The 27,513-nt window shown below is 43.7% G+C and overlaps 4 protein-coding genes across 4 annotated transcripts; 1 reads left to right on the top strand and 3 right to left on the bottom strand.

Annotated features, from left to right (window-relative positions):
* Positions 1 to 4: 4 nt before the first annotated feature.
* mrpl46 (mitochondrial ribosomal protein L46) lies at positions 5 to 4,560 on the bottom strand. Its single transcript, XM_079162623.1, has 4 exons — positions 4,297 to 4,560; positions 3,194 to 3,395; positions 2,310 to 2,480; positions 5 to 708 (listed from the first exon to the last, which is right to left on the bottom strand). Exons 1-4 carry the CDS (start codon positions 4,555 to 4,557, stop codon positions 461 to 463), a joined length of 882 nt encoding a protein of 293 aa, XP_079018749.1. The 5' UTR covers positions 4,558 to 4,560; the 3' UTR covers positions 5 to 460.
* A 544-nt stretch (positions 4,561 to 5,104) lies between these two features.
* Positions 5,105 to 8,375, top strand: mrps11 (mitochondrial ribosomal protein S11). The gene is made up of 6 exons (XM_079162611.1): positions 5,105 to 5,269; positions 5,463 to 5,567; positions 5,712 to 5,810; positions 6,214 to 6,343; positions 7,710 to 7,775; positions 8,193 to 8,375. The coding sequence occupies exons 1-6, from the start codon at positions 5,166 to 5,168 to the stop codon at positions 8,298 to 8,300; spliced, it is 612 nt and encodes a 203-aa protein (XP_079018737.1). The 5' UTR covers positions 5,105 to 5,165; the 3' UTR covers positions 8,301 to 8,375.
* A 154-nt stretch (positions 8,376 to 8,529) lies between these two features.
* On the bottom strand, positions 8,530 to 21,797 carry pdpr (pyruvate dehydrogenase phosphatase regulatory subunit). The gene is made up of 18 exons (XM_079162598.1): positions 21,683 to 21,797; positions 20,725 to 20,998; positions 20,402 to 20,535; positions 18,555 to 18,636; positions 18,002 to 18,165; positions 17,671 to 17,792; positions 17,299 to 17,416; positions 16,777 to 16,926; positions 15,141 to 15,333; positions 14,759 to 14,883; positions 14,307 to 14,462; positions 14,084 to 14,217; positions 13,775 to 13,923; positions 13,572 to 13,684; positions 12,811 to 12,905; positions 12,505 to 12,594; positions 12,146 to 12,328; positions 8,530 to 11,274 (listed from the first exon to the last, which is right to left on the bottom strand). The coding sequence occupies exons 2-18, from the start codon at positions 20,985 to 20,987 to the stop codon at positions 10,867 to 10,869; spliced, it is 2,679 nt and encodes an 892-aa protein (XP_079018724.1). The 5' UTR covers positions 20,988 to 20,998; positions 21,683 to 21,797; the 3' UTR covers positions 8,530 to 10,866.
* A 2,578-nt stretch (positions 21,798 to 24,375) lies between these two features.
* On the bottom strand, positions 24,376 to 26,734 carry pnoca (prepronociceptin a; the record flags this gene model as incomplete). Its single annotated transcript, XM_079186446.1, has 2 exons — positions 24,376 to 24,990; positions 26,615 to 26,734. The coding sequence occupies 2 exons, from the start codon at positions 26,732 to 26,734 to the stop codon at positions 24,376 to 24,378; spliced, it is 735 nt and encodes a 244-aa protein (XP_079042572.1).
* Between the last annotated feature and the right edge of the window lie 779 nt (positions 26,735 to 27,513).

Below are 27,513 nucleotides of genomic sequence, written 5' to 3'. Positions count from 1 at the left end.
GTGACGATGTGACGCAGCTTCTCATCTTCTGAGGCTCGCTATTGGGTGTTTCTGTGCTTGAGGGAGGGCCTTGTGGGTAGCTTACTTACTATTTAAGAATCACACTTTGACTTTGCTTTGACACAACTTTGGGCTTCTGTTGAAAAATGGCTACTTTTACTGATCTTTTTTATTCATAAGTCGAAGTTCAGGACTAATTTTTAAGATAATTTCTGAAAAGTATCCGTAACAGCCTAGATATTACTTGGTCGTGTAAGGCAGAGGTGAAATCTGAGGGTTTTGCCAACCTTGGAATCTACACAATGTGTTTGGAAAAAACAATTTATTTATATAATACAACACGTATATCGGATGACGTAACACTTTATGATACAAGACGACAGATAAACTGCAAGGCTAACTTTCTGCGCCTCATAAATTATTGTTCCGTGAGCCGGTGTCCCCGCTCTGTGTTTGGGTGTCACAGGCCGAGGATGAAGCGGTCGACCTTCATCATGTACGCTGGTTTCAGGTAGCGCTGCAGCTCGCTTTTCTTCGCCCACAGAAGTGGAGCGTTTGGGGCCGCGGGGGGCCCGCTGTCCGACAGGACGGCTTTGAAGAAGAACACCTTTGTTCCGAACGTGCTCTCCATCCGAGCGGCTTTGGGCAGTTTGTACTTGTACACTCCGCAGGGGGCGTTGCCGAGGAAAGTCGCCTTGAGACCAGCTGCTGCGGGAAGACAAAACAGGGTGTGAGCTCGTTCGGCTGGAGACTAAAGGTGAGCTAAAGTGCAGATGTTCCCAAGTTTAACGCAGAAGCTGCACCTGTTAAGTTTTTGCCGTATCAAGTGCGGTGTTACCCCGATACTGTTGTTTCCCATCCTCCGCTGTGACTTTTCTCAATGAAGTTTGAATCAAACCTCACGTCCTCTGAATCACATGCTCCCAGCTGGCCTAAACGTGCGGAGGAAGGAGCCAACGCAGCCGTGTTAAGAGATCCGTCTGGCTGTATTAAAAATGGATCGACCTCTGCCACAGTGAGGCACTTTAAATAAAAACCCTCCGCCGAATGGCACGCGTTAATGTCAAGTGGAAAGTCTTAATGGGGAGTGATTGATGGAGTTGGCACATTAATCGTTCACGAGCGGTGTTGTGGAACAGTTTAACATGCGCCGTCACTGGCGTTTTGTGTAAATGCTTAGGAGCTTAAAAGGCTCGGTTTCCGTCAGGAGAGAGAGAGAGAGAGAGAAAAGAAGACGAACGTTCAACATCTGGTGGGATAGATCATTGCTGGTCCACATGTTGGCCAGCTGTGACCCCAAACGTCCGTCCTGCCGTCTGCTGAATGCCGCTGATCCGTGAGCTGCAGCCTCATCTTTGGAGGTCTAAGTGCGGATGTGACAACATGCTGCAGTGTGGTTGGTGAAACGCCGGTTGGAGGTTTGAAGGACGGTTGCAGTGCAAGAAGCACAGCAGCTATTCTGGATAAGATCAGCATCAAACTTTAATGATCCGGAGGATGAAACTGGGTCATGACAGCTAAAAGAGATTTGGATGAAGATACGGTGATAAAGCAGCAAATGGAGCGTGTTGACAATAAAACAACCTATAAAAGCTGATGTTTAGGATATGGATGGAACCGTATATGCAGCCGCAAGCGACGACTTTGAGGCTAATCGAAATACATTGTGACTAATTTCCACACCTTCTCACACTGCAGTATCCTTTTATTGACAGTTAATATTTTCCTAAAAAAAGATGCTATATTGATCGTAAATTAAAAAGGGTAGGGCAGTAAAGCTCAGCGCGTTTGTGGTTTAAGATGAGAATAAAACATCATAAAGTATCAGATTTCTATCAGTGCAATGGGCGCAACAGTGATTTTAAGTAGCGTTCGGGCATTGATACGGCTTTACATGAATGTATTTAAATAAAGTGAATAGCATTCATAAGGTTACAGTTTACTGTGGACATTAATTGACAATATGAAAATAATTCTATATCTAGGGAGAACAGATCTATGCACATATCTGCACATGGAACTTTACATTTCTGATTCAAACCAATGTTGTCTACACATCTATATTTTATATATAGTCATTTTAAAACAAATTAAAGTCTCCACGAGCTGCATTAAACAATAATGGAACTGAAAGAAAAGTGGTTTCAGTGGCTCATGATTCAGCAAATTTCAATCTGAAAAAAAGACTAGAATACTTTGCTAAATACTCATTTTGATGGTTTAAAAACAGCAGACTGAATATCAGCACAAAACATCAGCAGCTTCCTTCAAACAGCGGTTGCATCCGCTTCCTTAAAAAGCCACGTTACCTGGCAGGGAAGCGAGGGCTCTCTCGGCCGTCTGCCGCAGCGTCTCTCCGTCCTGCCACCTGGTCTGAGGCAGCAGCCACAGCTTCTCTCCGGCGACCTGCTGCTCGGCCAGGAGGAACAGAGGGTCGGCCAGGCAGCGCTCTAACGAGGTCAAGTCCTCATCTGCATCAGCTAAACAAGAGACGGGAACGTCAGCCGCCACTCAACGGCATCGACTCTCTTGCTACTGTACGGCAAGCTTTGACACAAACTTTGGAAATGTCAACTGGGAATAAAATGCAAATTGAGAGTGCTGCAGCGAATAGATTTCGTGAATGTCAAAAAAAAAAAAGTTTAATCTTGCACTGAATGTAATACAAATCTCTTTCCTCCCTGGAAATTTCCTTAAAACCCACATTATTTCAATTTCTTTTCAGTTTCACTTGATTAATGATTGGAGCGAGGCAAAAGACTGAATACTATCAGATACTTCACCGTTTGTAATACTTTAAGTGCCAGTGTGTTGCATTTCTGGAGATGTATTAGCAGAGATGGAATATCATACTCATAACTATGTTTTCATTAGTGAATAATCACCTGAAACTATTAATTGTTGCATTTTTGTTAGCTTAGAAAAAGACATTTATATCTACGTAGGGAGCAGGTCCTCTTCCACGAAGTCCGCCAAGTTTCTACAGTAGCCCAGAAGGGACAAACCAAACACTGGCTTGCCGTAGTTCTCTTAAACGCTTGGTATTCAGTTGGTTGCAATCTGCAACCACACCACTAGATGCCCCCAAATCTTGCACACTGTCCCTTTAAGTAGATTTTCATACCACGTACATTCCCGTATACTTGTTCACCCCACTAGACAAACAGTTCGCCCCATTTTTCCCCATGCTGACCTGTGACCCTCGGCGTTGGCTGAAAGCTCTTCAGCTTCTGCTCCCAGGAGTCTTCCAGGTCCTGAGCCAACACGATCTCCTGGTCCCCGTGGTCGTCGTCCTCATCCGAGTCGTAGTCGTCCGCCTGCTTGCGACTCATCCTCTCAGCGTCCTCCAGCAGCCGCAGCTCGTGGTCCGACAGCAAGCTTTTCTCCAGCTCCATCTGAAAATCAAGTCGGAGCAGGTCTCCATCTCAAATTCAAGGACCCTTCGCATGCCTCTATTTTACTGGGCCGAGAAGGAAATCTTTGCTGGGTGTCATCTGATGAATGGAGCAATGGGACTGTCATCTACTTCATATCCTCCTGCAGCTGAACGTTACTCTACTGCTGATGTCACAATAAGTTCAAATATCACAATAATCCTAAATTACTTATACATATTGTACTGGTACACTGACGCAGATCAAATGTTACTCCAATGAACCTCGCGGTATATGAAGTCTTAATTTGCTTCAGATCCCAATTTGAGAGTGTTTTTGTTATTCATTCAGGCAACAGAAATATTACAATGTTTTACTTCAGGATATGATCCTAATAAAAGGAATCAAAAAAGATAGATTGCTAAACCTGAATTTAAGTATTTGGTTTAACGTGTGCCTTCTCCCCCTCTTGACTGCACAGTTGCAACAATTGTATGTGCTGGAAATTACAGAGTTCATGGAGGGGGAGAAATCCAAGCACAGACATGATTCACTGATCATAGCACGTTATTTCAAAATATGAATTGATTCCATAAACTCAACATACTGTTAGATAATCTTATTTACAGTATGTTAACTTCAAGAGCCTCCCCACAAGATTAGAGAGAGTTCTAAATTAAATGTAAATGTATTAAATAAAAGCGGGTGTTACCCAGGATTCTGAGACCCATTAAACCTAATTGGGAATCACATTTGCCACCGCATGTATTTTTATCATGGTCACATGCTGCATTTGGAAATATTTTTTACCAAAATTGATGCCTCAACAGTATTTGGATGGTAAACATGGTCACATGCTGTACGGGATAGATAACTCTTCATTTCACGGTCTACACCTGTGTGTCGTGCTGAACAAACGCACCTGGCGCATCAGCCGTCTGAACTGCTGCTCTATCGGGGTGCAGTCCGCTGAAATGACCGGAAGCCTTTGCAGACACACGGCTGCCATCAAAGTCCACGGAGAACGAGCTCTTTCCATCACACTGTGGGTCATTAAAGTCGCCCGACAAACAGAAGTGCTGGAAAACTGACGAAACCCCGCGTTCCCGACCGCTGTCCTAGTAAAGCAAGACAGAAACTGTAAGAGAGACCGACTGGCCATCCTTCTACAGGGCGCAGCCATCTTTTTTTGCTACATTTAATGTCCATCCAAGAAAATCCTAATCCTGGTTACTGTTTAGGAAAACAGCCTGGTGTTATAGATGTCGGAAGGAGGGGTTTTCTACCACGTTTTTCCCTGCGGTGGCAAAAATTACCACCAATTCCCGATTGGTGGTAAAAAGTGTGTTCTCTAAAGCTTAAGTCAGAATGATTGTAACTTGAAGGGATCAAATATGTGTTCACAAGAGAGGTTTTATATTTACGACGGTTTACGAGGCGGTGAAGGCAGCATGTTTCTACTTCTACCCACAATTCCATGCAACAAGACGAACGGTCTATTCAGATAAAAGTGTGGGGGGGCTGATATTAATATACTTTTTAAAAACAAACATCTCACTCTACATATTACGGAGATACATTTTAATATTCATAATAGATTTATTTTCCAATCCACTTTACAAATGGTACATGTATTTCTCGTGTAATAAATGTATATAGTGTAATAATGACCTTGCCCCCCCCCTCAACAATTATTGATATCCCAGGTCTAGGCAGACCTTCAATGTCACATTTGTTGTGTGAGAAGTAGCTAAGTTTCTGAAAGCGAATTTGTATCTTAATATATTAAACATGTATAAATTAAATTGTACATTAGTTAGTTCTTTGAGTAACGTGTGCCAACAGCTGTCTGCCTCCCTAAATGCAAGTGGAAGCTCTCAGAAAGTGTTCTATGGGTATGTTTTACTAGCATCCTTGTTGGCTAACGGCTAACAGTTAGTCCTGATGAAGTCAGTTTGCTGCATGTTATGTAGCAATGGGTTTTTATACAACATTGTACTTAATGTCCGGATGGCACTTGTTTTGATCGTAGCAGACAATAGTTTTGAGCTGATTGACGATGGTGCTAATGCGATTCTGTGTTTACAGTTGTGGAAGCATTGGCTTGCAGCGAACACTGTGTACCAGTGCAGCCAGACTTCAGGAGACCGCAGCGTCCATCACAGACTCTGGGAAAACCTCCAGAGAGTTCAGGTCAGACAACGCCACACATGCTCATGTACACGTTCGTCTACTGAGAGAATAATTCTGGATTCATATCTTGTATTTTCCTCTATTAATGTATGTGTTTGCGTACTGCATGTTGATGTGATATTGACCTCAATTTGAAACCTCCAGCCATTTTCCTCCAATGATTGGCCAGGAGAGTTCACTGAGATGGGGTGGAAAGAAGTTTGAGGAGTTACCGATCGCTCACATTAAAGCCACATACAACAAGTAAGTGGAATCTGCAAATGTGACAAATAAACAGTGATTCACTCAGATCATTTTCATCCTCAAATCAGTTAGGATAGGTAAGGTTGCTGGATCCCAAATTGTACTAGTGGGAACAAATATGAACATAAAACTGAGTAGATCCTTTTTACAGCAGATGTACTGAACTGCTGGAACATTATTATTAGTTCCACCTTTTCTTTCTGTCAAACATTCATTTTTTTAATCTCTAAAAGTTTTCTACAAACCAGAAGTTCAGCTTTATTTAGTTCTTCCTGGTGGACTGAGTGAATACATTTGTAGCTTCATGCCACAGAAAAGGTCCTTAGCCCCAATTAGGCAATATATGGTTTATTTATTTTACTAATAAAAATCTAGTCAACTGTCCTGTCCTATCCTGCACCAGCACACACATCCAGCTGACGGAGAGCACGGGGCAGTCGATGGTCCGGACGTCCTGCGGAACAGAGGGCTTCAAGAATATCAAGAAGTCGACGCCCATCGCTGCTCAGACTGCGGGCATCTCTGCTGCTGCGGTACGTTTCCCATGTGGTACTCTGACCCCCGGGAACTCACCGTGGGGGATCAGGTTCAGTGTGTTTCTCAACAACACGTGAGGATTTGTTAGGCCCCCCCCCCTCCATTATAGAAGCGGGACTCGTATTCTTTTAAAATGAATGCAATATTAGTTAAGACCAAATTGTTGCTCTTCCACTCTGTGTAACATAATCATTTATATTGGATTAGCCTTTCTTGTCTCCCTTAGGATAAATGGCTCTAGAGCATTGGAGAGAACACAAGTACCGTAGCACTACACCCCCCCCCCCCCCCCCCCCCCCCCCCCCACACACACACACACACACACACACACACACACACACAATATATATTTTGGTCTCTACAATCATTGCTATATAATGTGAAAAGAAGGGCAGAGCTTCCGCAGCCTATAGGAGCTTGAGTTAACTTTCACCTGCTGTTGTCTTCCTATGAGAAACACAGGACAGCATCTGATCGTATACTGTAGGGGTTCACCGCCTCCATCTGTTTGAGCTCGTTTCAACAGGATCTGAGGGAGTATGGTTTTAACGACTGAGCTAATCTCCATAATCATTAGTCTATCTACAGCACACAAGCTGAAGGGGGTTTTCAAGCTGCTTTATAATAAAGTGAGTTGTAGCGTTTTTAGAGCATCATAACTGTAATTTATGATGAATATTAAACGTTTGTTGCAGGTAAGCTGCCCTCACTGAGGAGTGTGACGGAGCGCAGCCGTCGGTGTTAAGCGCTCATTTAGACTTTCTATTCAGCTGATTTATGAAGGCTGCTGGCTGACAGGGTTAAGGTCACACTGGTTCGCAGTAAACACGGCGTATTATCGTGATGCTACCGTAGCTTTTACCTGCATGGGCAGATTATTCTGAGCTGCTGTCTTAAAGATGTTCTCGAGCAGAAAATGGAAATATGGTGACTACATGTTAATAGGAGCTTCATCTCTTGTTTTTGTTTGTGACTGAAAGCCCAGATGGGAAATCCCCAAATAGATTAGAGGTTGACCAGTCAGAAAATATTGATAAAATGCCAATCAGGAATCCCAAGGTGGTGTGTGTGACTGAAGGTCCAAAACCGAAAGCTGTTCAGCTTTTAGACAAAGAAAAGCAGCAAATCCTCAGAATTGTGAAGCTGTAACTCGTGTATGTTTGGCGTTAATGAACCGATCGTTTTAGCTCTAATCAATCATGTAACAAAATGTTGATGGCATTTATTTATTTTTGTCAGGTACAAATAATAAAACATTTATTAGCATTAAGACAATGCAGTCAAGTCAGTTTTCTAGCGTTTGTGAATAGCCGAGTGAGGTCGATGGATGACATCAATCCTCTGTGCGTCTCCTCCCAACAGAAAGCCACAGCCAAGGGAGTGACGTTTGTCCGAGTTGTGGTCAAAGGTCTCGGTCCTGGACGTCTGGTGAGTAGATAAAGAAGACTTGTTTCTACTGTGCATCTTTTGGGCCCCAAAACATCTCATTCAACTGTTAGAAATCTTGAATGTTGTTACATAATACTTGATTATTTAAGTTAGTCTATCAATTATCAGGACAAAAGTGGGAAATTGACCTCGCCATTTTCCTGGCCTCATATTTCAAAGTTACAGGATACATGAAAGTATAAAGAGGCACAATAAGATCCTAAAATAATGTGTTGTTGGTCTAACAGTGGCAGTGCAACTCAAATAACCCAATCGCTGCATGAAGAAAGAAGACCTCATTCATGTCAGTCGTTTTTATGAGGTCATTTTAAGGCTGTTTGAGGAGCCAGACATCTTGATCTGTCCCCGTTAGCTTCGTTAATGAATGAATGTATGTATTTTTCCTCCGTTGCTTAGTCCGCGATCAAAGGCCTGACGATGGGAGGCCTGGAGGTGATATCGATCACCGACAACACCCCCGTGCCGCACAACGGATGCCGCCCGCGCAAAGCCAGGAGGACGTGATCTCCGTCAGCCAGAATGCACCGGGAGGGCGCGGTTGTGTCGTAATATGCTAATAAAGTTTTTTTTGTTGTGTAACCTTCCCGGCTCCGAGCTTGAACCTTCACATATAATTTCACCAGCGGAGATGATTGCAGATGGTGTTATTAATGAGCAGAGCGCAGGCGTCTCAGTCATCTGCTGCGACTGTGGACACGCGAGTGAACCATCTGAAGTGAACACACGAAGCAAATTCAAACAAAAGTTCTCTTTATGTTTCACTCAAAGTACAGCCAGACACATGATATAAATACAATATCGTAAAGCTCTGAAGAAAACGCTGACAGATCAGATCAGTCCAGTCAGCGTAGAAATTGAAACACTGAGTGAGACAAACATGCGCCAAACTCAAAGTGGAGTGTTTGTGTTTCAACACAACCACTTCACAGTGATCATTACAACAGACTTAACACTTTCCAGACCTCCATTGACATTCAATTTCTAACTTTTTTTTTGCCTAAACGTTTTGGATGGCATACTTGATATTCAGCTGTAGCGCTCTTTGCACCACATGCTATAGTGTGTAGTTATTTTTGTTTTAATTTACCTTTGAAATACAAGAAAACTCAAACTCCAGGATACTTAGAACACCTTAGAGATCCTGTGACGGCGTACAGTAACAGAAAACAGCACGCTGCTCTCGTTTAGTGCAAATGCTTGGGGCCTTTTCCCTTCAATCATACATTCAGGAGAGTTAAAAAAAAAAACAAAGAAAATGATATCTTAAGTGATTTTTGCAGTAATGCGTTTCAGACACCTTCACCCTGAATCCAGAACTGCTCACAGCTGCTGGACTCAACATGAAGCCGTCGGTGAAGCTCTTACACTGAAAGGGAACTCTATTAAAGCACAAGCTGCTGCAGTTAAACTGGGATTGATATGAACGCTTATTTAGACACTGAGATGAGAAAACTGTTGAGAAAAGTAGAATCAAGTAAGACCCAAAAGTGTGTCACATGAAGCCAAAGCACAGAGTTCTACTGATGTAGAGAAATGTTGCTACTGAAGCACCCGGCGTGAAACCAGACTACTGACACAAAGACTGATGGTGGTTCTCTGCACTCTCACATGTAAGACGCTTCATTTAACAGGAACGCCTTTTTTTACAAACTTAACGGACATAAAGAGAAATTAGCCCTTTTTAAAAAAAAAAGTGATATCTGACTCCCCGCATTCTGAGTTCATACGTTATACACCAGAAACTAATATTATACGCCAGTGGAGCTTGTGTAGTACGCCGTTTGTAGTGAAAAAGCCTGAGATGTTAGCAAAGTACTAAAAAAAAGGGGGGGGGGGGGGGGGGGGGAGTTAGGGGACCAGATTGCTTTAAAGGTGAACACGTGTAAGAAAACACCAAGCTGTGGCTGACGAATGACGTTTCTAAGTACACAACTGACGTGGTCCGGATGATTCACACTGCTGTGACTGAAAGCTCATCGACTTGAAGGGAGGAGAGAAAAAAAAAAAAGGTGCGGTACTGAAAATAGAGATTTTATACATACTAGCTATACAAAAATACATATATTTTTATTTCAAATCGCCCTGAAGTCCTTCCTTTATACAAACATCGTAACTCTGGACCAAGCAAAAACAAACAAACAACAATCACTAATGTAAGATGTTGTGGACTCAAACCAACAGCTCCAGTCGCAGCTTTCCCTCATTTGTGGGTCAACTAACGTCAGCCACACATTCAGCAAAACAATGAGGCAACACTTGAGCATCAGAAGAGCAACGGTGCATCGCAACGACCACAAAACATAAATAACAGTGCGGATTATATTACCGTGAATACCGTTCCCACAAGCTCGACACACAGCAGAAGAACAGCTGGAAGTTGATGAGAAAGACAACGTTAAAGCTCACTTTGCTTTGGGGCCTCTAGGAGCCTTTTCAAGAGGAGTAAATATTGGTTAGCTCATGGTTTTATCAGGCTGCTTGATTCTTGGACAATGTAGTGGGGATGGTGGTGGTGGACAGTATTAAGCATCTGAACTGGGCCACATCGCACTCTACATCACATCACTCGTATTATTTACAGCAGCAGATTTACAATTTGTAAACTGACAAAAAGAGTCAACAACTGCATATCGACCGTGTCGGCGTCGAACGACATTCCTTTCAGACTGTCGAAGCGTTACAGTGACTGGAACACCGCCGGATACGATTGTCTGTCTAAACTCCCGCTCGATGGGTTTTAGGTCAACAAATATTGTTGATGCTGCCTTGACAAAGGCACTAGACCGGCGCAGACTGTCCCGGTAAACCGTGGAACATGTTTTTGAGTGTGAGGCAGGGCAGGGGCTGGAAAAAACAACAACAATTTGACGACACACGAGTGCTGTTGCATTGCTGTGGTTCCAACAGCTCAAGCATTTGGTGCCTCTTAAATATTGCACTTTTGAAAAAAAACAGAAAAGAAGGGAGATGCTGCGTGGAAGTTAGATACTAGAGAGACAAGGAGTGCTTGTGCGCACAGCCCTTGGATTACGAGCATTAAGAAATCGGTTGGCACTGCCGGGTAAGTGCATCACTTCCCCTGGAGGTTGCTGAACTCCATGTCCTCCTTGCGGCGTTTTTGTTGGGTGAAGAGCGAGCTGAAGGGGTAGAGTTTGGCTTTGGCCGGGTAGCGCTGGCCGGCGATGTCCACCTCGTAGTCCCCGCGGTTGATGAAGTCCGGGGTGATGGGCGTGGGGAGTCCCTCCGGGCCCGGCGGCGGAGACACGAAGCCGAGGCAGACGTGGCGCTCCAGGGTGTAGCTGTAGGCGCTGCTGGTGGTCGTGCCGGCCAGCAGGCCGTTGCGGTAGATGGGCTCGCCCCACCACGGCCAGAGGTCCAGCTCGGTGTCGTGGTCCTCCAGAACCAGCATGACGAATCGCCGAGACACGCCGTCCTGACGCTGCTGCAGCAAGGCCTCGCGACCGAGGAAATCCGTGTCCTGGTGTGAGGCAAAGAGAGGACAGGCGAGAATGAAGATCATGAAGTGTTCTGGGACAATGGTCTACCAACAATATACAAACACTGCACAGTCCCGTTGGGAGCTACAGAAAACTTTTATTTCATACATTTTTCAAATAAACGAAATACGACAACACATCTGAAAGCAATCTGTGAAACCAATTTTACACGGTGAGGTCCGGTCATTAATACTGTTCTGCAATTATTACTGTGTGCAGCAGACAGCAGCACACCTGATGTTCCACTGCTTCCAAAATGTGCCACCTGCTGTGCCTGCAGGTGCAGCTTGGTGACAATTTGAACAGATGTTTAAGCAAAGCAGATGGCATAGTGCCTTTTGTTAATCATTCCCTCATTTTCCCAACCGTTTTGAAGTAAAAACTTACATTACAGCCTAGCTGTTGTATGCCTCTGCCAACCGGCTGCAGTTTATAACCACGGCTGAACAAATCCTGTTGTCTGAAATTGTCAAAATTAGCATATGGATTCTGTCACAGGGACCTTTGACCATCAAAGTCTAAACAGTTCATTTGAGCCAAATTTGAAGAAATTCCTTCCAGGCGGTCCTGAGGTATCCCACGGGACGGGACCTTTGACTACCGAAATCAAATCAGTTCATCCTTGATGATTCTTGGCTATTGTCAGCACAGAGGCATGAAAAGTAGTGTAAAATTCAAGCTTCAATAGTAAATGTGGTTGGCAAAGTCGTAGTGTAATAGTGTGCGAGGAGTTGCTGTTGACCGAAACATCATAATTGGCAATAAAATGTTTCTTGTAACCCCAAAACGGGAAAGCAGCAGTCATTATCCACACCGGCAGATGACATACAGTTCGCTGAACTGGCAACAGACCTTGTCAAATTTAACCCTGAACTCTCGTCCACACTGCAGCGGGGTGGTGAAGGCGTCGAGGTCCTGACCCCAGAAGGCAAAGAACTTCTCGATGCGCAGGCTGCGCAGCGCGTAGTAGCCCGCATTGCGGATCCCGTACTTCTGACCCACCGACATCACCTCGTTGTACACGTGCAGGGCATACTGTGGAGAGCAGAGCGAATTATGATGTACTGTACGGTACGAAGCACTTTCTTAAACCTGACCATCCATCCTGTGGAATGGTGACTGGATTCATATTTTGTGTGTGTGTGTGTGTGTGTGTGTGTGTGTGTGTGTGTGTGTGTGTGTGTGTGTGTGTGTGTGTGTGTGTGTCGCACCTCTATAGGTATGTAGAGCATGAACCCCGGCTCTCCCGTGTGAGTCATACTCATCACTCTGATCCCATTGGCATAGCCAACGCTCATCTCCTGTAAACGCGCATGCAAACACGGTTAAATACTGTTGAATGTGGGGCTAATAACAGAGTGGAAACACTCATAGAACCACAGGTGCAGTCTAAAGTGCTGCAGCTGCAAATATTCCAGCTCCTCGAACAATTAATATCACCGCTCTTCCTACTGCTCTCACCACCAGGAGGATAATTACTCTATGAAAGTTATTGAAAGGAGATTTTTGTGTCCTACCTTACAGAACATGGAGGGGAAATGGTCAGGTGTCATGGAAACATATGACAGCTCAGCCAGAACATCCATTGCACGAGGGCCAATCAGATTCAAAGCTGTGGGCAAAGAATTATGAGTTATAAGCACTTTGGACTTCCTCTCCTACAAAGTTCAGCCCAAGTACTGCCTAAATAACTCAGTAATAATACAAACAACAATTATCATTATTATTATAAGCTATCCCCCTTTGAAAATGGCAAGGAATTGGAGTCTGAAAATACAGAGTAGATAGTGTGTCATATGTGTTCTTTCATACTTTTTACAAAACCTGAGCTAACTCTGTAACTTTGTCGGAAATGAATATCATCATCATCATCATCATCATCATAATCATCATAATAATCATCGTCATCAACATCATCATCATCATGATCATCAATGAATATTTGGATCGTTAGTGTGGGGACATACTGTACAAGGCCATGGGTAAGTTTTGGGATAGAGCTTCAATTTGCGTCTTTATCTTGCCAATAAAATTAAAAAAAGAATGTAGGCCTAGTGTTGCTCACATTTCAGAGAGTTACGGTAATCCCATCACAGATATGCACATTAGATTTTGGACACGTAATTAACCTAACCTTAGTGTCTGACTGTAACACCAAACTCATAAGAGCAGAGAGAGGATGTGGGATACTGGCGCATTACCTCCACCCTTTAATATTGTGTGGGCACTAGATGGCGACGTCACTGCAAGGAAATCAACAATGGCGGGGTGCGCTTACCAGTGTACTTCCAGCTGACATCCTCTAAGTGGAGGTGTGGGTCACTGGGCATGTGTTTCTTTATCCAGGACCAACAGTGGACCTGCTGGTCTGTCGGGGAGACGATGAAGAAGCTGCAGATGGGACAAAAATGATTTATAAGTTGTTTGAAATGGTCATATCCAACCGCATGTCTGAGGTACTATTGCCGAGGTGTTACAAACTTGTTCTTGCTGACGCGGACAACGCTGCAGTCGTTCTCATAGCCCCCCCTCTCATTCAGCATGCCGGTGTGGACGATATGTCCAACGGGGACATCCAGGTCGTTGGCACACAGATGTTGCAGCAGGTCCAGGGCCTGGCTATTCTGTGACTAGGACATCAGGACAGATCACAAGGTTCTACTTAAATTACTGCACAAAAGCGGATGCATTACTCATCGATATAGAATAGAACGGCATAATCTGCTGCGATTTTTCTGTCCCTGCTGGTGAACCACTACGAGTGGTCCAAACCAGCGCATCGTGACTTACAGTCAGCTCAAACTTGGTGAAGGAAGACATGTCGATGACACAGACGGCCTCTTTGCAGCATTTCACTTCTGCTCCAACAATGTCAAACCAGTCGGGCTTGTAGAAAGTCTTACTCTGGTCCAGAGACAGCAAATCTACACACACACAAACACACAGGATGTTTTTTTTACTGAGGACGTCAGGATAAAGAGAGCGTAGTGTGTTGCAGGTGAGTATTCTGTACCTTTTCCATGAGGAACAAAGTATTTGGGCCTTTCGAAACCATGTTTCTCCATCCAGCGAGCTCCCTGGGTGTCCAGGCGGTCATACAGAGGGCTGGTCCGCAGCTGACGCCCAGTCTGAAAGTCCCAGCGCGGAACCTTTAGTTCGTAGAGCAGGGCTGGAAGCAAAACACGGACACGGAATCATACAGAAGCAGAACTAGAAAACACTTCACCTTTAAGGTGTTGGAAACACTACATTATGAATCTGTGACTTATCAGGTGGTAATTGTGCTAACAGCTCAATCATACAATCTGGTACAGACACATCATCTTCAGCTGAACTTTACATTTATTTTTAGCGCAGGACAAGGACGGGGGATTTTGTCTCCCATCGCCGGAATCCTGATCGGAATGGATCTCTTCGTTTAAGACTTGCCAAACATCAAGACGGCAACAAGAGTTCGCTACTCACGCATGACCTCCATTACTCGGTGTCGCAGGAAGGTTCGGCTGCTCTGCAAGTTGCCGAAGCGTTTGATGTCCAGTGGCCAGACATTGGCGGTGGGGTAGCCGTAGGTCATCCACTCGGCCAGGTACCTGGATACCAAAACACACAAACAATGCCGTTTGTGCTTCATTGTGACGCAATCGAAGCATGACCAGATCGCAAAGCTCATCACTGAAACTGATAAAACCGAGGCAGAATTATTTTCTATTTTCAATTATTTTTTCAGCCTCTTAAATAATGTCTTCAGGTGTAGAATAAAGAGCAGTAATGTCTTCACTTGGTAATGTTAGACTTAAAAGAACACTGTAGGCTATCCCCTGACAAATACACTTAAACCCATGCTTACTTGCCAGCTCCTCCAGCAAAGGCCAGGCCAGAGGAGTTCATCCCCGCCAGCACGTAGTAGCCAGAGACACCGGGTATCTCCCCCATGAGGCAGCGCATATCAGGGGTGAAGGACTCCGGACAGTTGACCAGCTGATGGATCTCAGCTGACTCAAGACCCGGCATTCTCCTCAGCAAGGCACTGAGCATCGGCTCTGGAAGCAGAAGACAATACGGTTTCTATACAATCTCTAATAAGAAATCCTCTAAACAAAAAGGTGCTGTGTTCACATCAATATATTGCATTATTAATAAACATATTACACTTACACAAACTACATCATGATCAAGAAAACGGTTGGCCTAAAGCTACGCCAACTGTATTGTCAGTCTTAGTATTCTCAGCATTTAAAGCCACATTTTGCCAAAATCCAACTGCTTCCTGCCCCGAAAGTGAAGCTGCTACTTGTCTACTACCTGGCCCTCTGTGTGGCTTTTCAAATGACAAATAACAAAAACAAACAAAACACTCGAGTTGGCTCCAAGTTGCCTTTGCCCAACCACCACCACACCCAAACCATCCACTGTTGCAAAGACTCAACAAGCTGAAGCTCATGCTGCGCAGCCGGAGCTGCACCCTTCTCCTCACGTTGTGCTGTAAACAATCCATGAAAGCTGACCCGGTGGGTCACATGTGGCAGCACAATGTAAAAAATGCATTGCCAGGAGAAACTAAGCGATGTGATGCACTCTTGTTGGTAATCATTTGATAAGACAATGCAACACATAAGATCTTAATGTTGATTTCTTGTTTTTTACAAAAAGGAAAACTCTATTCCAGTCATTACGCAACCTTCCATTCATAACAACAATTGTTGACAGGAGGTAAGCTGGTGTTCAATCCATGTAATGTATATTTATTTAAAGTACAAAATGCAAATGTTGGGCAATGTAAGACCCTCCTGAGACGGATTGGTTTGACCCTCTGCCTTGCTCCACTTCAGGGCTGACTGGTGATATAGGGCCGTCTTTACGACAACCCGTCAAGCTGCATGAGGAATCTCAGATTACCATCATAAGGCCAAGGCCAAAAGACAGGTGTGTGTGTGTGTGTGTGTGTGTGTGTGTGTGTGTGTGTGTGTGTGTGTGTGTGTGTGTGTGTGTGTGTGTGTGTGTGTGTGTGTGTGTGTGTGTGTGTGTGTGTGTGTGTGTGTGTGTGTGTGTGTGTGTACTTGGAACTGACATTGCTTTCAGTTAAATTAAAAGAATTTCGCAAACTGAACTGACTCAGACAATATTGTTTTCAATCAATGAAGGAGACAATATATAAAAATAAACTGAACACCATGACTTTAACCTCACCGGAAAATGTCCAAAATGCAAAGAAAGGAAATCTGGGTTCATCAGCACAGGAATGATATGGGGCTACACGGGGCCGAAAAACACGTTTCCTAAAATAGAGATGCTGAGTCTGTAAAACCAGCACTTGATACTTCACAAAGATTTAAAAAGTACTCTCCACCTACAACATTATTTGATCTCATTGGGAGACAAATGCTTAAATAAATGACTTTACTCAGATCAGTTAAGTACAAATGAGACACCCCATTGTGTCGCAAAACTTAACAATGTGTCTTCTTCCTCCCTCCCATTATTACCGAAGTGGTCCCAGTCCTCCTGCATGCTCTGGATCTCCAGCTGGTTGCGGCCCTCGGTGAAGATGGGTTTGGGGTTCTTCTCAAAGCCCCCCGACAGAAGGCCGCCCTGCCATGGCCGTGCGTATATCCTGCCGTCCATATCCATCACAACTGGAAACGAGACACACGCGCGGTGAGATCAGATCCTCTGTAACCTCGTGTAACCGTGTAAATTATCAATCAAAACAAGGGGTCAAGTGGCTAAATTATGTCACTGCAAGAAAGACATTGAATTCAACAAATTGTGTCATTGGTTGTTAACTCGGAACTACATCTTTGAGGAGAAAACAAGGGCACAGGCTGAGAGATGATTGTTGCAGTAATATACTGCGCAATGAGCTACTCTATCAGCCAATTTGCCAAAGAAAAACAATCAAAATGTGGAAGTACTTCTCTATTACAGGCGTCATATTTGGCTGTGATTTATAATCCATTAGCGACTGTGCCTGCTGAAAGAAAAAGTGAATTTTTCTTGTATGAGACCTGGCGTGCTGGGTGAGAGTGGCTCCTGGAGAGGTTTGGTGAGGAGGTAAAAGTGTTCACAGCCATGAAGAGGAATCGACACCTTCGTCTCACTTGCCTGGCCCAGCTCGTAAGCCCACTAGAGCAGAGACAGACAGGACAAATACTGGAGACACTGCAATCTGTCCTGGAAGTAAATGTGTTGAGTCATACTGTTCTTATCTAGGAGCATGATGTAGGCGAGAATCAGATCAAGATTTATGCATAATTAAGGCTGAAATTGAGAATAATATCCTAAACGGTTACAAAGATTTCCCCTCATTAACTCTTTGATCTAATTTGGCATTGGGACTTGTTGGTGCTCCTACATTTCTATCCCACTCCGAGGTTTACCTGTCCAGCACAGTTGACAAAATATTCACACTCGATGGAGCCACGATCAGTCTCCACCGCCATCACTTGACCCTTCTCTAACAGCACCTGCTGAACCGTGGTTCTGTCCAGGATCTGAACCCCTGGAGAGGATAAGGGAGACAAGGAGATGTAGGAGGAAGCAAACAGGAGATAAGGGTGGAGGATGGAAGGAAGGAGATGCCGATGAAGAGGGGGAGAATCAGACAGAGAAACAGCATAGGGGTAGAATATAAGTAATGCTTGTAAGACATGTGTTATAATTGCCCATTAATGCTCCATCAATGGCAAGTTGAAAGTGTGAGTCTCTCACCGTGTCCAGCAGCAGCCACAGCCAGGGCGTGGTTAACGTCGGGTGAAGACACCACAGCGTCTGCAGGGAGGTGGAGCGCCCCCACCAGGTCATGAATGTTGACAAGAGGGTGGAGTTTGGCCACCTCTTTAGGCTTAATGATGTTACAGCTGATCCCCATTACCCTACGAATAAAGTGAAGGAGATAAAGATGAAGGCCTGATACTCACAAATATCTATATTTAAAAGGGCACTGCATATCTAAACTGGTTCCAGACCTCTGAATCATTTGAAATATCTCATCAAATCGGAGATGTAGGCAGTGTATCATCAGCATATGAAATATTGTGAGAAATAGCGTTTGGGGCCTGTACATTGTGGCTACTTATGGGTATTGTAACTGCGTCACCATTGGGTTTCTCTCTCAAGCATTTTTTTGGGGGGGCCGATATATTTCGTATATCGTTGTTTTTCTTAAAGCAATATCATCGGGAAGGGAATTTCAAAATAGCCCAACACCAAAGTTGCCAAAGGGTTCTCTACTAAATGTTGACTGGAGGTTTTAGGGTCTTACTTTAGTCGTGATGCCAGGCGCTTCAGAGAGAGGAAGCGATCTTGATTTTGGGCCAGACAAAGAGAGCCTGTCTTTACATAACCTGAAACACACAAAACCACATATTCTGTGACAGGTATCAAACTACCCATGTTTGGTCTTCACTCAAACACTCTACTCAAAAAAACAGTATAGCCAATAGGATAATACACCTCAAAACTGAAGGGTATATCATTCTAGCTTTAGAAAAAGGCCAAAACATAGAGGAAATGTTATGGAAAGGCACATCAAACGATCTCAGGCTTCTATAATAAATGTAAAATAGTGCATGCCTCGTGCATATGTTTCAGCTGCACTACTGTAAAAATGAGTGCAAATGCATACAATGCTATGAGTATGCAGTGAATGCTTGCTTCATTGTCTAAAAAGCCAGATGCACTACACGCCTCTATATTCCCAGGAGAGATAAAATTACAAATGCTCTTAATATTAACAATATCTAAAAAAAAGATAAAGGACAGGTAGGTACATGCATCTGGAAAATATGTATGGGAAGCAGTAATGATAACAAAATAAGTCATAAGGCAAAACTCTGTTTTCACGAATAGCATCAGGATGAATTAAATATGACTGAAAGTAGTGCTGGGCAGTATACCAGTTTCAACGATATGAATTTCTACATACCGTCATACCGTGCATAGCCAGGAGGCCAGGAGACCGGCTGACAGTCTTCAACAGGCTGCTAGAGATCATGTTTACTACCGAAAACATGAGTGGTGGAGCTAGTTATCTTATCTGTATTGAGACGGACCCCTAGTCATGGTCATAACTTTATAACTTTATAACAATTAACAACCCACAACTAACGCTCTTTAACAGAGCAAAACACCACAACACAACAGTCTGTGACACATAAACAATTTGTAACACTAATAATTGTACATTTATAAAATTTTACCGCCGAACTGCATGCTGGGTACAGCTCACTCGCCTGCTAGCACAACAGTCTGCTAACAGCTGGGAGAGGCTCCGTCCTCCAGTAACGTTACATTACAGAACAGCGATGCAGGATAAACATAGACAGACCGGAGATGCACCGATAGAGTTTGACACATATGCAACGCTGATTACGTGTAACATGTATGGTATTTGTTATAAATGTATGTTGGTACATAGAGGGTGATAAGAAGCTGTACTCGGAGGGGCTTAGGACCCTGGGGAATATAGATGAAGGAAACCGAAAGAGATGGAAGACACGCCACACAAACAGCTGTTCACCGGTTACGATCCTGTCGAACAGATTCTCAACTGGTGGTGGGTAGTCACGGACCCGTTTTTAGTGGGTCGCGGGCCTTTGCCTTAAAGCAGCGGAGTTATTTACGCTCCTTTCCAGCATTTACGGCACTTGTTCAGCGGTGCAGGAAAAACACAGGCCAATGTGTTGTAAATCACGTCACGTGATGCAGTTTAGCCAATCAAATAAGGGTATTCTGATACGTTTCCTTACTCCAGTGAGATGTACCCACACCTTGACACAGGGAGGAGAGACAAGGAAAGACATCATAGAGCAGATATCATGAGAATCTGTATGTGAAAGTAAAATATCTGTGGTTGATTAAAGCAATTTAAATTGCTAAAAAGACCGAATTCCCAAACCAGCGCTGCGAAAATGTTGAGATCAAAGTCTTTCTTTTTCCAATCAAAGTCTTTCTTTTCCGCACACCTGAACTTAAGGTGAGGTGTATGAGTTTGAAAAGAGTACCGTGATATACCGCGGTACCGCCAGAGTTCTGCAAAATACCATGATATACATTTTTGGTCGTACAGCCCAGCACTAACTGAAAGTAAAACATATCAAAGTGGCTGACCTGTCTTGACTCCGGTCTCCTCCTCCAGCTGCTGATAAAGACTATTGGAGTAGTTTGCCATTTGACACTCGATGGAAATAGGCTTGGCCACACTCACAATGCCCGCACACAGCCTGGTTGTTCCTGCACCAAGCCTGCCAACAGGACATCAGGGAAGGGCAATGCAGCATTAGCAGAACAATATCCAATCAACAACTCTTTCCACCGATCCTCTATTGCCTACTAGTGTAGACAACTGTCTATATCCCTCCCTTAGCTTTTAAATCAAAATGTTAACCCCAACCACTAAAACCTACTAATGAAATTAAAGACATGTATCTCACCTGCCCTGCTCCAGCATTACTATATCGGTCCAGCCCATCTTGGCGAGGTGGAAGGCTACTGATGACCCCACAATGCCTCCTCCACAGATCACCACGCGGGCCTGGCTGGGCAGTGGGAGCGGCTGCAAGTCTCCACTGACAGCCATGCAGTGCGGGGAGGTCGAGAGTCCCCTGCCGGCCAATCTGTACCCCGTCGGCGGAAGCAGCAGCCTGGGGAGCAGAACTGGGGACAGAGCCCTGGAGCTCCGCACACAGCTGCACATAGCTGTGCTTTCTGCAGTCACAAACAAAACGCACTCTCACTTACGGCTCACGTATTCAAGAGTTTAAGGTTACTACTGTAACGTTACAACGTGGTGACGACACTGCACATGTTTACATGACAATGTACGTCGGTGCTGTTTTTAATTCGGTTGTAGTTTTAGGAGAATAATCTCGCGAATGCCATTTATCAAGTTGTTGTACTCAACGTTAGCTCAACTAACGCAGGTTGACGTTTAACAATGTTACAGTAACGTAACATTCAACACTTTGCAACGACGACGTGGCCCCGGGAAGCCAGCAAGGTTAACTTACAATAGTCCTTCAGCTGTCACAATTATATTGCAGACTAATGTTAGTTTTAACGTCAGTCATATAACGTTAACCGTAGTTATCCATCTAGCAGCATAGCTAGCTTTAGCTAGAGCACGTTCACTCTGTGAATTATCTTAGAACTTTAACTTAGAGGTCACGTTGAAGAGTCTTAGCTCACCTGTACATTCGTAAAGTTTCGTAGACGTTTCTTGACATTTAGTGTTTTAAGAGATGGTTAAAGTTACCTTCAGTGGTACTAGTAGCTAGCGTAACGTTACATAGCTTAGGCTATCGAAGAGCTAATGTTGGTTATTCGCCCCCGAAACGTCAGCTAGGTTAGCTAAACGTCAACCGTGCGCTTCCTTCAATGTTTATAACTCACCGAGTCAGCCAAGTCCACACGTTATGATGTTCTGAGGACAGATATACCAGAGACTGAGAGCTGTGACAGAAAGTCTTGTTTGGGTTCAGAAGTCAAACAATGTCAAACTAGCTTCAATCACGACTGGCACTTCCGGTCTAAACCTTCAAAATAGAATTCTTCCGCCTGTTTAATCGGGATGCAGTAATAGACGAATAAACCGTCAATCAACGTATAATCAATTTACTAGTAAAAATACATTAGTGGGCCTCTTTCGTTGACTAACCTGATTACCTTAGATAAGTTAAGGTCATTGGGGAAGCTGAAAATAATGTATTATGTACAGTGGTGAAATGTAACTACATTTAACGCTATTCAAGTAATGCTGCTGTACATTTGAGGTAACGTTAATTGAGTCTTTTTTATTTCCTTGACACTAACTACTCCACTACTTTAAGAGAAATATTGTTGGCCACTTTTTTGGCTGCAGTTATTTAACAAATCTAGTTGCTATACTTTGCAGATTCAAAATTGTACAAAATATTATCAACAAATAAAATATTATATATTAGTAGATATCAAGCCACCAATTAGAATTTGTCCCACTTCACCTGCTGCATTAAAGTGGCAGCCTATACGTACATTAGTCTATCAATGATTATCCATCCATCCATCCCCTGGAGCCAACACCAGCAGACATAGCCTCCACACCCTGGACAGGTCGCCAGTTAATCACACGGCTGACACACAGAGACAGACAGCTATCCACGCTTAAGTTACTTAATCATTTAAAGTAATTGTTGTGCTGCAGTGTGACTACTATTTTTACTTAACAGATCGGAGTAGTCTGCTTCTTCCACTGCTGAAGAATACTATCAAAGATAGTATATATTTCAAAATAGCATTTTTCTACCATGCAATATGAAGTAGGATTTGCAGCTGTGCACCTTCAGGACTGACCACGAGGAGGCGCCAGAAGCCCGCTGGATTATTTTACAGTGATTTTCTTAATTATACTACCGTTCAAAAGTTTGGGGTCACTTAGAAATGTCCTTATTTCTCAAAGAAAAGCACTGTTTCTTTCAATGAAGATAACATTAAATTAATCAGAAATACAGTCTATACATTGTTAATGTGGTTAATGACTATTCTAGGTGGAAACGTCTGGTTTTAATGAAATATCTACATAGGTGTATAGAGGCCCATTTCCAGCAACTATCACTCCAGTGTTCTAATCGCCTTAGAAGACTAATTGATGATTAGAAAACCCTTGAAAACAGTTATGCTGGTGAGAGAAGCTATAAAACTGGCCTTCCTTTGAGCTAGTTGAGTATCTGGAGCATCACATTTGTGGGTTCGATTATACTCAACATGGCCAGAAAAAGAGAACTTTCATGTCTTTCATTTCAGTCTATTCTTGTTCTTAGAAATGAAGGCTATTCCATGCAAGAAATTGCGAAGAAACTGAAAATTGACACGAAATTGTCTGGGTGACCACAAACCTTTGAACGGTAGTGTATATACATAAAAGAAGTGAGATTAAGATAACCCCCTTTACTTGTCACACTGTAAATGTAAAATGCTAAGAACAAAACACCTCAAGACACAGAATCAGTTGCTACATAACAAGCCACGACGGAAATAGTAAACTATTTTTATTGACAATTTTTAAATTCAGCTATTTACAAGTTCTCATTGTGGGCAACATTTTACACCATTACAATTTGAAGGGGGAAAAAAAGACCAAATATTGTTTGTACATATCGAGATCTGGCATCTGGACACAAGAGCCACTTGTACATCACGTCAGTTTGGCAGACAGATATGTAGCATATATGTATGAATATTGAGTGCTGTGTTGTCTTTCACTTCACCATCGCACCACATTTAAGGATGTTTGCATGTTTTCATTTATTTACCACAAATCACATACAATATACTTCACATTACTGCTAACATGACCCCGACCGTTATGGCAGAGCATGAAAAAAACACTGGCGTTGTCCTTTAAAAGAGACTGCATTATGCATTTTGCCACAAGATGGTAGTATGATAAAGGGAGCGGTTCTACCTATGACACCCTGTCAACAGTAATGCCCCCCCCCCCCCTCAAAGCTAGAGACCTCAATGTAAGAAGATTAAGCACTTTCAACACATGACCCAACACAGTAATTCATTGGGAAAGTAAACTGTGTAATGGGAATCGGAAAAAAAGCAATAATTATGCCAATACCTAGCAGCTCATATTAAACAATAAATTAAAGCCTATATTTTACTGCATATCACTGCAGGACTACCAAGAACTCCCAAAGTGAGAGCTTCCTTCAAAGCTTCTGAGGATCAGGGCTTGGGCACTTAATTGAACCATGGTACATCCCACAAGGGGCACTAAATGGGAGGCCCGAATTAATCAGGGGGCCAAGAGCTGGACAGGAGTGTCACTGCTCAGAAGGAGTTGTTTGTACTACTGGAGCGTTCAGCCACTTGAGAATGTATGAATCAAGGTCTGATCATTTGTTTACATCATAATTAAAAGGGATGGAAAACAGAAGCGGCAATTCTTATGTCTTGAGACAAAGAGGCTTGCAATGGGACTCTTGGATTACGGGCTTAGTTTTCACTTTTTGGTAATTTACTTGAATAGGTCAACTTTAGTTTGACATGTTGGTGAAATACATCAGCAAATTGTTTCATGTCAGTGCCGTAAAGGTGTGTTAAACTTCATTCTGTTGGGTGAGGTCCTCTGAGATGCTGTTGAACTCAGTGGCCTTAGTGCTCATCCCCAGATACTGCTTCAGCAACTCGCTGAAACGTTTTTGGTTGTTCCACTTGCGGGCGGACTTCCGAATGCCGATGAAGCCGCCGTACCTCTTCTGGTACGATCTCCCCGGAGACATCAGCTTCCTGTAGCCGTGCCTCCCTTTGACGAAGCCGCCGAACCTCTTGAAAACGCTCAGCCCTGCATCGCCCTGTCCTCTTGCCGCCGTGTCAGCCGCCCCGTCTTCCTGCTCCGCCTCCTCCTCATACTCATCCTCAGGAAACAGGGCGTTCTGGGCATTGTAGGCAGTGTTCGGCTGGCTGCCCCTGCCGCCCAGATCCCTCTCGTCCACCCCGAGGGCCTGGGTCATGTGATCGTACCCCTGCAGTGCAAAGGGCGGCAACAGATCCCCCTCCACCGGCTCCTCCTCAGGAAACAGGGCCTCCACCTCCTCCTGAGATCTTTTCCACATGGTACCAGTAAGGGCCGAAATTGGAGATGACATCACTTTACGACAGAAGTCCCAGGAGAAGGCCGGGGAGATGTCGGCTTCGCACTCAGTGAGACACACCTGGCAGAGATAAAGACAAGAGATCGTCTTCATTTTTCTGTATGAGGTCAGCTCATTCGTATCATGAAATAACAGACCTCACGGTGGACAGCGTTTAGCCTAGTTCTCGGGATGGCAGTGTCGGTCTGTATAGGGCGACTATAGCTGGTCGGTCCACTGCATTGTCGCAGTACCATCACATTGCTGTGACATTTTGTATACACATTCATGTTCCCCTCAGAATGAATAATGACTTTGATGATCCCTTAACTTTTCATTTAGCGCCAACAACTTTGGTTAAGGGCCAGCTACCTGCAAAACCCATGACCATTTTAATCAGCCTCAGGCGGGCTTTGCATTTAATGTTAATTAGCAAATGTTAGCATGCTAACAAGCCTTATTAAGATAGGGAACATTAGCATGTTAACAATCTCATTGTGAGCACGTTAGCATGCCGATGTTGACATTTAGCTCAGTCGTTAGCGTGGATAGACTGTTGGACTTACTTGATTTAATGTTACATCTAGATTATGTATGGAACAGTATACAAATAAACACGCTACAGTAGTATTACCTAAAGCATCTGATTTACTAGGGTTGTTTGAGTAGAATGCAGAAGGAAATTGATTGGATTTCCAGCTCGTTTATCGTCTTTATCTTCCACTTCAATGGTTCAATAGGCTTGTGTGTGTGTGTGTGTGTGTGTGTGTGTGTTATTATGTGAGGGAATGTATCTGTCCCTATAAGATTAAAGGTTGATACTACATGAAATACCTTTGCTTTGAAAATAACATTGCTTTGACCATCATCTACTGTTTCCATGAAGCCGACTAGTCATGGAGGTCTGGTCCATGCTCGCTTATTGATTTACTAATAAAATGCCTTTCAGCCAGGAGGGAGGGATGGAGATAAAGGAGAGTAGAAATTAGAATCAGCAGAAGAAGACAGGGATTCTGAAAAGGGAGCAGTAAGTCAGGTGATGACATTTAGCAAGTTACGTCTTTCTTTAAGGATCTTATGTCTTACAAAGCAATACATGTCCAATTCAAAAGGATCACTTGAGGTTATTTAAATATGAGGGATCTAAGTGCCTAACAATATGACCTCTAACAGTTCAAAGCTTTATGATCCAAGCCATGTGCCCTTTAATATCTTTTTGTGTTCTTCCTGCCAAAACGTCTGAGACGCAGACATGTCGTTATCCAGACAGAAACAACCACCAGGCAGAGGCGCTGAAGGGAGAAACACACATCTATCCCCAGGAATCAATTAGCTACAACAAATTAAAAGCAAAACGGCAAAAGGGCAATGCGTTGAGTCAGGATGGGAGGAATGTAGGAAGGTGGGGTGAGCATGGGGAGTGGAGGGATTTTAGTTGAGTGAGTTTTTGACTGTGAGAGTGTAATCTAGTTTTGTCTGGATGGAGGGTTTGCTACAACTAATAGTTCAGACCGGCTTTGTTTTCCACTTAGTTTCAGTTTGTAATGCCAGCGGACACAATGGACTTTCCCCCCTGTGTTTTGGGATGGGAGCTCCAGTCGTGCAATCTGCAGTGTCTTTGTGTATGTGTATGTGTGTGTGTGTGTGTGTGTGTGTGTGTGTGTGTGTGTGTGTGTGTGTGTGTGTGTGTGTGTGGACTCCTCACCACGGTGTTGAAACTGAGCTGTTTAGGCAGCATGTTGCTGCAGGACACGCAGTCCGCCTGGCAATCACTCTGTCCAGGATCACACAGACAGAGCAGCAGCAGAGCCACCACAGTCTTCATGGTCCCACCGTCTGCTGCACAGCACAGGACAGAGCAAATGCATATGTTCAGTACGACAACAATTTCATACAGTCTGCTCGTAGAGTTTCCTTTGTGTCGCTGACTGCGTTGTTAGAGGTTTTCAACACTAAGGAAGTGAGACTAAGGGACAGAAAGAGAACACAGCAGACTTGGAGAATAGAAGAAAAAGAGCAAAAGCTAAATAGTTTGACTTTATTCTGGTTGGAACAGCCCCGTCTGGTGAGTCTGACGTCAGAAACACAACCAGAGTTTTCATCTCATTAAACAAACTCATTAACTACTTTAATTGATGACTCAATTAATGCTGCTGGCAATGAACTGAGTCATTGTTTCTTGCTGACAAACATGCACACTCAAACTTACTTGCACAAAACATAAATACACACAAACATACGCAGCACACAAACACATGAATTCTCACACATGATAATGTGTGTATGCCCGCTACACAGTACATTGGTGGGCACATCCCCCCCCCCCCCCCCCCACACACACACACACTTTTAGCAGTAGGTTGTCATTATCTATTAAACTGACGTGGCTGAAATTAAAACTAATTTGTCTTCAATCAATCGCTACTTCATAATGTAGAAATTTTGAATTTATTCAGAGTAATTAAAAACTGATAAAAGAGTACTTCCACTACAGTTCATTCCAATCTCTTGCTACCCATAAAACGTCAGCTCTGCAGAATTAATCAGCGTTCTAGTGTGCAAACAATAAAAGCGTGTGTCGAGTCTTAAGTCCGATAGGAAAGA

This window comes from Pholis gunnellus (genome assembly GCF_910591455.1).
Source record: "Pholis gunnellus genome assembly, chromosome: 1".
Taxonomy (NCBI): domain Eukaryota; kingdom Metazoa; phylum Chordata; class Actinopteri; order Perciformes; family Pholidae; genus Pholis; species Pholis gunnellus.
Note: the sequence above shows the minus strand (reverse complement) of the source record. Positions and strands in the feature narration are given on the sequence as shown.